General features: G+C 34.9%; 1 protein-coding gene across 5 annotated transcripts in view; it reads right to left on the bottom strand.

The window, feature by feature from the left end:
• Nucleotides 1-8,995: 8,995 nt before the first annotated feature.
• Nucleotides 8,996-13,116, bottom strand: part of wu:fb63a08 (MAM and LDL-receptor class A domain-containing protein 1) — a 35,557-nt gene continuing 31,436 nt past the window's right edge. For all 5 annotated transcript variants that reach the window (XM_047806674.1, XM_027143255.2, XM_047806672.1 and 2 more), the window contains 7 exons: nt 12,249-12,482; nt 11,758-12,014; nt 11,387-11,471; nt 10,391-10,624; nt 9,912-10,168; nt 9,731-9,815; nt 8,996-9,464 (listed from right to left, as the gene is read on the bottom strand). In XM_047806674.1, the coding sequence (XP_047662630.1) occupies nt 9,412-9,464; nt 9,731-9,815; nt 9,912-10,168; nt 10,391-10,624; nt 11,387-11,471; nt 11,758-12,014; nt 12,249-12,482 (1,205 nt within the window). In that variant the 3' untranslated portion in view covers nt 8,996-9,411. The remainder of the gene's footprint in view (nt 9,465-9,730; nt 9,816-9,911; nt 10,169-10,390; nt 10,625-11,386; nt 11,472-11,757; nt 12,015-12,248; nt 12,483-13,116) is intronic.

The raw sequence follows: 13,116 nt of genomic DNA, 5'->3' as shown, positions 1-13,116 counted from the left end.
TCTCATACAGATATACTGTTTATACTATATATTTGTTAATATTTTGTTTTGAATAGTTTTTTATTTGTGACATTATTTAATTTGATTGAAACGATTTTCTTTCCATTTTCTATGTTGTTATACATTTCATTCATATTTATTTGTCTGACATATGGACTTTTCAAATAAGTAAAATGAAGAATGTGTTATAATGCCACTGTATAAATGTCAGATTTATTATTTTAACTTGAAGGCCTGAAAATCAATAATTCTTCTTACAAACGCCCCTTAAATGTGTGAAACAGTATTTTAAAAGTGCTTGACAGCTCTATTGAATACAAACAGTGTACCGTAACTTCCATTTAAAAATTCTAATATACTATAAGAAGTAAATAGAGTTTACAATACATGCAGTTGATTTTTGAATATTTTTTTCATATTAATAACTCAAACAAACAACTTTAAAAAAAATAAAAGTAATTAATTAAGAGTAATTAATCCAAATAATAAAACACTTCTCTTCATGTGATGACAATGTTATAACAAAAGCATTAATGTCCCCTTGCAAAACTTTTGACATGAGGATTACATAAATTCATAAATAAAATAACAAGTGTTACCAAACATTTATTCACTCTGTAATGTAGATCAGAGTCTAGGATTAATGTATGTCAATATGCATTAATGTACCTGGTATTTGAACAGTTAATATAAAATAATAACTACATAATGGTTTCTTAATTACAGTTATGGAAATAAAGTATATAAATTGGGTCAAGACCAGAACTAATAATCTTAAAAGATATTAATGTATTCATGTGTATTTCCTATAACTTGTAATAAAATTAGAATCTATAGTCTACACAGGCTATAATGTCATTTTACAAAGCTCATACATAAGATTTAGGAGCAGTATTTAAGACAAGTTTATACGTTTAAATAGTTGGTCTTTACCTGATGCCTGGTGTACCTGGTCTCTAAACAAAATCAGGAGCAATATCTCAAAACATATTATTCTCATCCTCTTGACTAGCAACCCACAATATGTAAGTGTGTATTTAGTGTGTGTGAGATATGCAGATATATCCAGAGAGTTTAGGGCATAGCAAGTAGAAAAAAACGCCTTCATTTTACCCTTCCCCGTTTTCTTCAATTTCTCCTCATCAGAATATGCCGTGTTCTAAGGGTGGATCGAGTTTCTTGCCAGCTTGCTATGCTGGTTTTTCCAAAAGTCTGTCAGACATCTGATGAACACTGAGTCACATTATGTCTGTAATGTTATCCCACAACAATGCAAGACATGTTGAAATACATGTGATTAAGGAAAACCTTTGCTAGTACTGTATAAAAACTGTGATGAAATCCCCAATGGCACATTGAGTTAACGTGAATGTTTTTGATGCTATATCCAAATATTATTGTCAAAAATCATAATGTCACATGGGTTGATTTTTATGATCTTTGGATAGGCCAGTTTTGTTCTGTTCACAAGGCTTTATTATTTATGACGTGTGTCTGTATATTTAAGTTTAAACACACTGTCATTCTGGAGAATGGCATACAGTATACATTCTGAAACCATTTAATTAATAAACCAGACAAACGTTTGGCTAGCATGTATAACATACTAAAATGCTGCCTATGGCTTGCTTATTATGGACAAAAAGTCATATCCTGAATTTATATATATATTTTTAAAGGCATTTTGTGACCATTGACCATTGGCCATTGTCCATTGTTAAAAGTACTATACTAATATGACCAAATTGAATTAAAATTCATTTTTCAAATTAATAAAACTGAAATTAATGCATTAATACTTGTATGCATTCAGTCATTTGTCAGCTTTAATTAAATTTATTAACTGTCCAAGTAGTTAAGTAAAGAATGGCAATTCTTTAATCTCAAGTTATTTGTTAGATTTGATTACAAATTATCATTGTGTTTTACATCTACTGTATACACACACACGTCAAATAACAAGACCTTCATGAACAGAAGCATAATTGTCCTCATGAGTGGGAACCATTCTTATGTTGTGACACTGCCCTCTAGTGACGATCCTGTGTGTTGTACTAGGAGGCTATGAAATGTGAATCTTTATTAACTAAATACACAAATATATTTTTTTAACTTACTAATCTATCATGTCTGTTTAAATATTGGTAATTTTACAATTTCTAATCTTTAATCTTTCTTTCTTGTTTCTGAGGTCCAGTCTGAAATAAAAAAAAACAAACAAACAAAAAAACAATGTTCACATGTGGGGGGCACGGTGGCTTAGTGGTTAGCACGTTCGCCTCACACCTACATGGTTGGGGGCTCGATTTCCGCCTCTGCCTTGTGTGTGTGGAGTTTGCGTGTTCTCTCCGTGCCTCGGTATTCATGTCGCTTCACAACATTAAGGTTGAACCACTGTAGTTACTTTCTCTATTTTAACAATGTTTTTACTACCTTTCTAGACCTCAAAAGGTGCAATGGAATTGAGCCTATGTGTAGATCAGAAGCCTCTTTATTTCACCAAAAATATCTTAATTTGTGTTCTGGAGATGAACGAAGGTCTTACGGGTGTGGAACAACATGAGGGGGGGGAATTGACAGAAATTTTATTTTTGGGTGAACTCACCCTTTATGTGCAAAGGGTGATCACACCAAATATTGAATTAGTCAATAGAAGGTAAATGAAAATTCATTTATGAAAACATTTTATGACCACTTATGTGGTGACCTTGCCTACAACGGCACACTACCGCTAGGTGATGAGGCTGCATCAACTTCGTTGTAGCTTTTAAGCATTAAATCCTCTAAATACACATATATAAATTATATACTGTTTGAAAGCTTAGACTCTCAGGATTTTATTAAGCCCACACACAAAGCATAATATGATTTATAGCAGTCATAATAATTCAATCCAAGTTGATAGTCACCTGAACTAGGCGGCGCTAGTCCAGTTGTTTACTTACCTTTAAATGCATCCCTTTCTTCACTGGGGTAATATTTTCCAAAACAAATGCTTGTAAAAAAAAATCCCCAAGAGTCTAAGGAACTGGAATATGTAAGCCTTTTAATCCAAAACGCTTTAATTCAAAACGCGTTTCTGACCGAAATCTGTAAACAGCAATCCACTTCCGTCCTTTGTTTTTCGGCTCTCACTTTATTTTCCAAAACAAATGCTTGTAAAAAAAAATCCCCAAGAGTCTAAGGAACTGGAATATGTAAGCCTTTTAATCCAAAATGCGTTACTGACCGAAATCTGTAAACAACAGTTCACTTCCGTCCTTTGTTTTTCGGCTCTCACTTTATTTTCCAAAACAAATGCTTGTAAAAAAAATCCCCAAGAGTCTAAGGAACTGGAATATGTAAGCCTTTTAATCCAAAATGCGTTACTGACCGAAATCTGTAAACAACAGTTCACTTCCGTCCTTTGTTTTCGGCTCTCACTTGTCCTAGGAGGCTTAACTTAAAACTACACTGTTTGACTTAAAATTACACTGAGGCATCAGATTTGTAGTCCAGGGTCTAACGAATCAAACAAGATGAGCCAATCGGCCAATCGGCGCCTGTAGTGCAGAGATAGACGGCTGAGAAGCCAATGATGTCTCTCCATCCTAGGTGGGACACCCTCCCTTTGACTGACAATTGCTTCCTCCAGTAGCAATTTCATGATCCGGGACCTTTACAGCTCTTTAGCCAATAAGGAGACGATTCCAAAGGTATGCAACATGACACATCTGTGAAGGGCGGGCTGCGCAGTACAGGCTGCGCAAAAGTTTTATTGCGCAATTCTCAACCTTTTCTCACTCTCACGCCTCAGGGTATAGGCCTTTTTTCACAGCATGCTTCTAGGCAGAGGGGTTCTCTTTGTTTTAGGCCTTTTAAACTGAGCATGCAGTCTTTTAATATAAAGTTATACAGTAAACAAGTAAACATGAACGGACGGACATGTCCGTAGAAAAATATTCATATAAAATCCATTTTTGAGTCTTTTGATTTGAAATTTTTTTGGTGAAAGCCAAGACATGTGGCTATGACCCTCAGTTATTGTTTACCTCCCATCATTAAATACAGAAATGTTTTTAATCAGTTTATCAGGTAAACAACTCAGACGGAAATCAAAACCCTCAATTCTAGCCTCTGTAACTTTGTGTCAGTAAGGCCTAGAATCACACTGACACTTTATTTGACATTGTATCTGAAACTAGAGACTCTCTTCTTTCCAATGAGACCAGGCTCACCTCTGTGTGTCAAAGTATGTGGGAGCTGTACCACTTTTTAGGTGGGGAGGACATGTAGGCGAAAATCATGAAAATAGGGGGAGACCACATAATAGGCATCCCCACTTTACAGAATATTTACACAAGTGCCTAAAACGTTTTACAGTATTGAAGCGTTGCAAGTAGTTTTTTAAGTGTCTTGCAGTTCTTCAGTTCTTAATTTTTTCATTTTTCATTTAATAACAGATTTAACCTCTGTGTGGGGCACTTATCACATAAAATTAAAGAGAACATACAACTTACTGTACAGTATTGTAACTACTTTTTCACTCATTTGACAGGATGTCAGAGGACACCTGATTGAAGATAGCTTCACCAATCATGTAATGAAGATCATTGTACTGGGCAGCACCACAGGAGAGGAAGATGCCAACATAGCATCATCATCATTGAGGGAACTGAGGTACTGTCGGGATGCAAGAATCTCACAAATGCCTGCCTTCTGCTCATGGGCTTCATTTACTCCCTGAACTGAAGCTATCCTTCAAAGCTAAGAAACACATTTGAAGTGTTTCAGAAAATCTTTCTTGGACTGGATGCTTAGAAATTTTCTCCAAAAGTTAGCTCAAAGCTATTCATGAAAGTCTGGTAGCTGGCCATTTTGTTTGGCACTCAAACTTTTTGTATTTGCTCATTGTTTTGCAAGTGAGAATGTCCTCAAAAGATTTGTTAAGATAAATATGAGCAAAGTGTACTGTTTCCGGAGGTGGGAAGTAACGGAGTAAAAATACTTCATTACTGTACTTAAGTAAATTTTTCTGGTATCAGTACTTTACTCCACTATTTATTTTTCAGACAACTTTTTACTTTTACATTACATTTTTACACAAATATCTGTACTTTTTACTTCTTACATTTTCAAAACGGACTCGTTACATTTAGTATTATTTCTTCTCATTGAGCGCTGTTTTCAGCCTATCATCCTATCATTGTGCGGCTTTTTCACCATGTGACTGGTGTACTGTATTTTTTACTGGCTATCAGACATAGACTAAGGATAGCGCAGCTAACAATGAGCAGCACGCCTACAAAAGGAATGGCTGATGTTAATTCAGAGGGAGTCACCGATGTTAAAATAACTAACAACGAGGACATTCCTGAACACCCATGGCCATATATGAGGGAGATGTTTGTGTCAACCAGGGGCGGTTCTAGACCTTTTTTAGGGTGGCTTCAGCCCCCCTGTCTGTAATCTCAGCCACCCTAAAACTATAAGTATAATTTTTATGTACCTATTTTTTATAGTAATTATTTTTTTGAGAGACTTTTATTTTGACAAGCAGACTGGTTTTCATGCGTGTGGCGAGAGTGGGGGAAAAAAAGGGAACGCGCGCAGCGAAAAAAAAGGGTTAGCAGAAGTGAGTGTCGTGTCACGTCTGAGAAGCTGTTCTATAAGATTTCTTTAAGAGAACTAACTTAGATCGGAGCTTAAGTCGGATAAAGGACAGCACTGTTTTGTGGACTGTAAGTTCTTCACAGTTAAAGACTGCGTTTTGGGTCGATTGGTTCCTGAGAAGCTTAGCCGTTGCTGGAGTGAGGCAGCAACTTCAACTTTATGCTAGCTGCAAGCACGCTCGTGAATGCCGAATATCGGCTGCTGCATGTATTCGGGATGTAAAGCACTGTTTTGAGAAGATTTGAATTCGAGTTTACCCTGCCATCCAAACGACATCTCAGCTGATTCACATCAAAAGTGATTTGTTTATTATTTACTCTTATGTGATTCGTTTGATTGATTCATCGTGATACTGCTACGGAAAGAGGCAATTAAAGTACATCTCTCGAGTTAATTGCAACGCACGCTACGTCCAGACAACGTATTTCCACTCATCATTCTACAGACTGGTATTTCCTATTTGTTAAAACTTTAAGTTGAGCGTTTGGTGTGTGAAATTGTGAATGCTCATTGAGAACTGTTATTTTCTCACTGTTTTGAGTGTATTTGTGTTCAAAAGGTCAATTTATGTGTTGAAATTTAGTTCTGAAGTTCTAAGTGAATTTTGAATTTTAAGGAAAATAAGAGTTTTCTTTGAAGAAAAGAAGGGATTTTTATTTTCTAAAGTATTATACTATATACTGAATATATTGAAAGTGATTGTGTTTGACAGTACAAAGAAATCCACGCAATACATTTATGTAACTTCTCTGTTTATTTTTCTTTGATGTTTTCATTATATTGAGTATTGAGACTAATTCTTGTTTAAGAAATTATATATAGAAAATAAACAAGGTTTATATTTCTTTATACTTACCTGAAGTGTAATCTTTAAGTGAAGTCTGTCAGGGAGTAAGGGCGTCTCACCTACCTTAATAGACTTCGGGAGGGAGGAGTATGTGAACTTTTCATATATAATTCTGTCTCACATACAGTTTTACTTCAGAAGGCTTTCTCGTGACGTTAAAGTAACTGGAGCCTACCCTTGTCAGTCTGTAGGGTCATTCACTCATAAGGTAGGAAACAACATACAAAATCCGTCGTGTACAGAGACTAAAAGCACTGGGGGCGGGGACAAAGATCCTTTCGTTACTCAGTCTTCCAGGGCAGCACAAATTTATTCCCTTACTATACGAGAATAATTATTCCCGTTACATTTACTTTCATAAATAAACAATAAAAAATACGTTAAAATGCAGGACATGTTCGATGGGAAAGAAAATTATTTATCAAAGAGCCATTTTTTTACTTTGCTTTTACACGCGTGTTGTAGTCTTTCAAAAGTGCGTCTTTAGCTGTCTGCTTTATTTGAACGGAGAAGCACAGGTACGCGCAGCGTGTACGCGCAGTCAGAGCTGGAGGCGTTTATCTATAACGTTAATCGGTGGAAAGACGCAAAGACGGCAACCAAAAGCAGTGAAATTTCACTATTCTTATTACCAGAGTTGTCATATTATATATAACATAAAACTCTTCTTGTTTTAAATTCTCACTGAGTGCTATGTCCCCCTAAAGATGAAATCCTAGAACCGCCCTTGGTGTCAACCCAAAAAACAAAAGTGCTTAATTTAATTAACATTAATTTAATTAACATTAATTTTGTAATTTGTAAAACATCACAATTTTGAGTTGTTTTCAAGGACAGAGCTGGAATCTCCCTACAGTTTGGGATATGGCCTTGGTGATACACTTGGTATACATTATATTTCCAAAAGTATTGGGTCACCTGACCTTTCCTGCTATATGTGGTTGTTTTCTGATCTCATCCCTACTGAACACCATTGGGATGAATGTGAACGCTGACTCCACCCTACCTCATCTACATCAGTGCCTGCCTTTCGTAACACTCTTGTGGCTGATGAACACAAATATCCATACACATACACACAGATATACAGTACAGACCAATAGTTTGGACACACCTTCTCATTCAAATAGTTTTCTTTATTTTCATGACTATGAAAATTGTAGATTCACACTGAAGGCATCAAAACTATGAATTAACACATGTGGAATTATATACATGCATAACAAAAAAGTGTGAAACAACTGAAAATATGTCATATTCTAGGTTCTTCAAAGTAGCCACCTTTTGCTTTGATTACTGCTTTGCAAACTCTTGGCATTCTCTTGATGAGCTTCAAGAGGTAGTCACCTGAAATGGTCTTCCAACAGTCTTGAAGGAGTTCCCAGAGATGCTTAGCACTTGTTGGCCCTTTTGCCTTCACTCTGCGGTCCAGCTCAACCCAAACCATCTCGATTGGGTTCAGGTCCGGTGACTGTGGAGGCCAGGTCATCTGGCGCAGCACCCCATCACTCTCCTTCATGGTCAAATAGCCCTTACACAGCCTGGAGGTGTGTTTGGGGTCATTGTCCTGTTGAAAAGGTGGTGTGTCCAAACTTTTGGAACTTATATATATATGAGTGTGTGAGTGAATGAGAGTGTGTGTGCCCTGTGATGGGTTGGCACTCCGTCCAGGATGCCTGACATAGGCACAGGCTCCCCATGACCCGAGAAGTTCGGATAAGCGGTAGAAAATTAATGAATGAATGACGTCCAGTTACCAGCATGACACTAAACTGGTAGAAGTATCGGCAACTTTTTACTTAAATACATGTCAGAGCCCATACTTACATACTTGTACTTACATGTCAGAGCCCATACTTCTTTACTTTAACTTGAGTAAAAGAGTGTAGTCACTACTTCAACTTTTACTGGAGTCTTTTAAAAATTGAGTGTCTGTACTTCTACTTGAGTAAAGGATGTGTGTACTTTTGCCACCTCTGACTGTTTCACATGGACTGTTTGTCCATTTGTTTTATCATTTCTTCTGTTTAATTGTTTTTCAGGAGTTTAATAAAAGTACTAAAGGAAAATGTCTGTCAGTGTTTTTTTTTATTGAAGACATCAGTTATAATATATCACAAATTGTTAGGTAATGTTTAAAGAATATTTAAAGTAAAGGTCACTCAGGATAACTAAAAAGATAACTAGGCTCTTGTGTTAAAAAATGCAATAAATCATAATATATTTATAAGCATTACTTAAGTAATATTTACAAACAAAGAGTCAATAAAATTAACTGGGAAGTAAAGTTAATTCCCAGTAAAGTTAACTTAAAAATGTCTAATTAAACCTACTAATAATTATGTTTAGGCTTTTACTTGACAAATGTTTGTAAATTTACTAGCCTTTTCTGAGTGAAAAAAACTTTCCAAGCTTTTTTCAAGTAAATCCCACTCCAAATTTTTACAGTGTATGCATGTGTACAAACAGCAAGAAATAAAATGTATCAAACATTCATCATGGTTTAGAGTTCATATTTTATTCAACAGTGTAGAAATGACTGAATAGACAGTGCAGATTTTCCATTTGAAATGCAAAGAGTAAATGCAAAGAGTAAGAGTAAATATTATGTGCAAGAAAAAACTAATTCTAAAGTGCAGTTACTTGCATAAACATGAGTACAGTAACAAAGTAATTGTATTAAAATTTTAACTTTCTCAGATAATCTAACAACAAAACAATAATATATTCAACAACATCAATCATTTGTTAAGGAAGGTTGTTAACTTAAGCCAAAGGCCCAGACTATTAGGATACTAACATAGGTGGTATGTTATGACACAGGTGCTAAAATTTGTGAAAGGATGGTATGCTGTGGTTGTAGTGGTGTATATGAGTATGTGAAGTTGGAGATTTGTTGCTGAATATAGAGATTACCATTGGGTGATGTCTGTTGTAGATGAACCAGCCACATGTTTCAGTAAATCTATATGATACAAAGCAAGAATATATTCACAAATTATTTTAAATATATATTAGACTATTAATTATTATCTGTAATATAACAAAGATGCAAAATAATTTAACTGGCAAAAGTGAAAAGCATGTTCAATACACAACGATTGGCAATTCTTGTAAATGGAAAAAACAACATGAAATCAAACTAGTAAAGATAATTTTTTTAATTTTTGTTAATCAAAAATTGCTTTTTGACAATAAAGGTAGCAGATATGACAGTTTATAGGTGTATACCTGCACAGGGTCCTCTGTGGAAAGAGACATCATCCACTGCCACATCTGACCTTTCATTGTGTCCTCTGCGTCCTTCAAATAAAATCTAAAATGGACCAATTTTATTGGTTTGTTAATATTAAATGATATGTAACACACAAGGATTTTTGCTAGATCTTGCTAGATCTCTGAGCAGACTGACCCTGAATGTGCTATGGGGTGTGATGTCCACTTGAGCCTGATGCCAGACATTCCCCTGGTTTTCTCTCTTTCTCCAAACCTCCTGTGCCACATTCCCATGTAACAGGTAGACAGTCAGTCCCATAGTCCAGCTAGACCCGTACATGTGATACCAGAACTGCAGACACTGGGGTTGGACATCAGAGCATTCCTCACTAAGGAGACGAGCTGTGTCTCCATGAGTGGCGCTGTCTCCCTCAATGTACAGGTAGTAACCAGCTAGTCATGGAGAGTTGGAGGAAGTAAATTGATTAGAGGCATTGACGGTGAATTCCATTCCATTTTTTTTCAATAAATGACAGTTTATACCTCCAACATTAAGACAAAATTTGCATTACAATGATTTTGGAAAACAGTAACAAAGTTTCTTTAATTATTTATTTAGTTTTACCGTACATTCAATGAAGATTTCATAGTTATTAAATAAATGAGGATACTTACTTCCTGTTGTGTGGTCAGATGAAGGGCCAGTCAGTGCTGTAGATGTAGGACCGTTATGTCTCGTCCAGTCAAAAACATCGGTCGCTAACTGACTCCATGTGCACAGGTCACTGTCAAAATTGCAGTCAAACGTGCACACAGGTGAGACTGCAGATTTGGTAGTTGGGCTGGTGACTGTAGGGATTACTGTTGGCTTATCAGGTGCAGGTGAAACAGTCTGATGGCTTATTAAATCTATAGTGCAGAAAACATTTAAATTAAAAAATATACACACATGTTTTACAAATTTATAGCTTGACATTTCTTATTGTGTTGTCAAATATTTTAGAAATAAATGTCTAAAATGAACATAAATGTAGGTTAATGAAACAAGACTATTTCAAGTTCAGAATTAGTCAAAATATCCACGAATATGTTTATTAATCTAAAAATGTAATCATAAAAACATTGAAATAAATAAAACTATTTCTAAAATAACTTCATGTGCTAAGATATTATCGTTGTAGTGTATCTAGCTTCATCTTCACAATAAATTGTTTTGTCAGTTTAATTTAGTAATATTATACTAATTCCATTTAATTGAATGTAAACAGGTGACACAATGCATATTGAAAATAATAACTTAAGGACTACTGTTACATGAATGTAGCACTAATAAAAAAGTAACCAGAAAAAGTGGTATCTTAAAAAAACATGAAAACATTTTTTTTAGAAACATTGCTTTGGCTTTTCCTTCTGGTGTAACTCTTCAAAATACTACATAGAACCATGTAAAATTAAGTGCCCAACAAAAAGTAATACAAGCAATATCTTTTTAGAAAGTTAGCATTATTGAACAATCAAAAATACTTGGAGAACTCTTTTCATAAGAGTCCAGCTATTGCAAATTTATCATCTTCTTCAAACTAGCACAAAACCCCTCTGTTCATATGAAGCCTTTAGTGGGATTAACCAAAATTTTGAACACTGATATAGATCATAAAATTAAACAAGCACCTTCACACTGTCCTCTGTGTATTAAGACGTCGTCCAGGGCCACATCTGACCTAGCATTGTCTCCTCGGCGTCCTTCAAATAAAATCTAAAAAAAAAAATACATAATTTTTCAGCTTTAGTGATTTTAAAGCTTGCCACACAGACAGATCTAAACAGATCTAATTGATTGAAATGATCAATATTTAAGATGTCCCTTGTCTCTTCATATAAAGCACCGCATTGACATATACCTGTACTCTCCAATAATCAGTAATAGCTTATTTATAATCTTTTTAGTGTAAACTGCTACAATAAAATGTACATTTAAAATCTTTAACAAAAATGAACATAAACAAGTACAAACACTGAAATTAATATGTTGCTAAACTGACCCTGAATGTGCTATGGGGTGTGATGTCCACTTGAGCCTGATGCCAGACATTTCCCTGGTTTTCTCTCTTTCTCCAAACCTCCTGGGCCACATTCCCATGTAACAGGTAGACAGTCAGTCCCATAGTCCAGCTAGACCCGTACATGTGATACCAGAACTGTAGACACTGGGGTTGGACATCTGAGCATTCCTCACTGAGGAGACGAGCTGTGTCTCCATGAGTGGCGCTGTCTCCCTCAATGTACAGGTAGTAACCAGCTAGTAATGGAGAGTTGGAGGAAGTAAATTGAATAGAGGCATTGATGGTGAATTCCATCATTTTTTAGACTGCATGGAATGATCAATAAATGACAGTTTATACCTCCAACATTAAGACAAAATTTCCATTAAAATGATTGGGGAAACAGTAACAAAGTCTCTTTAATTATTTATTTAGTTTTACCGTACATTCAATGAAGAGTTCAAAGTTATTAAATAAATGAGGACACTTACTTCCTGTTGTGTGGTCAGATGAAGGGCCAGTCAGTGCTGTAGATGTAGGACCGTTATGTCTCGTCCAGTCAAAAACATCAGTCGCTAACTGACTCCATGTGCACAGGTCATTGTCAAAATTGCAGTCAAATGTGCACACAGGTGAAAATACAGATTTGATTATTGGGCTGCTGATTGTAGGGGTTATTGCTGGCTTTCCAGGTGCAGGGTGAACAGTCTGATGGCTTATTAAATCTATAGTGCAGAAAAATGAATAAATAAATAAATAAATAAAATGACATATTTATCTTGACATTTTTCATTCTGTTGGCAGATATTTTATAAATAAATGCTTAAAATGAACATAAATATATGTGAATTGAAAAAAGACTATTTAAAGTTTAAAATTAGTCAAAACCTCCATGAACATGTTCATTAATGTACAATTTATTTTATAGTAATCATAAAAGCATAGAGATAAATATAACTATTACTAAAGTATCTTCACATGCTGAGATATTATATTTGAATTGTATCCACCTTCATGTGCACAATGAATTGTTTTGTCAGACATTTTTACTAATATCATAGTAATTCCATGTAATTTAATTTAACCTGATGACACAATGCATGCTGAAAATAATAAGTTAATTTAGTCATAGTATCCATGAATATGTTTATTAATGTAAAAATGTAATCATAAAAACATAGAAATAAATACAACTATTTCTAAAATAACTTCATGTGCTAAGATATTATCGTTGTAGTGTATCTAGCTTCATCTTCACAATAAATTGTTTTGTCAGTTTAATTTAGTACTATTATACTAATTTCATCTAATTGAATGTAAACAGGTGACACAATGCATATTCAAAATAATAACTTAAGG

The sequence above is a fragment of the Tachysurus fulvidraco genome, chromosome 22 (assembly GCF_022655615.1).
Source record: "Tachysurus fulvidraco isolate hzauxx_2018 chromosome 22, HZAU_PFXX_2.0, whole genome shotgun sequence".
In the NCBI taxonomy this organism is placed as follows: Eukaryota; Metazoa; Chordata; class Actinopteri; order Siluriformes; family Bagridae; genus Tachysurus; species Tachysurus fulvidraco.
Note: the sequence above shows the minus strand (reverse complement) of the source record. Positions and strands in the feature narration are given on the sequence as shown.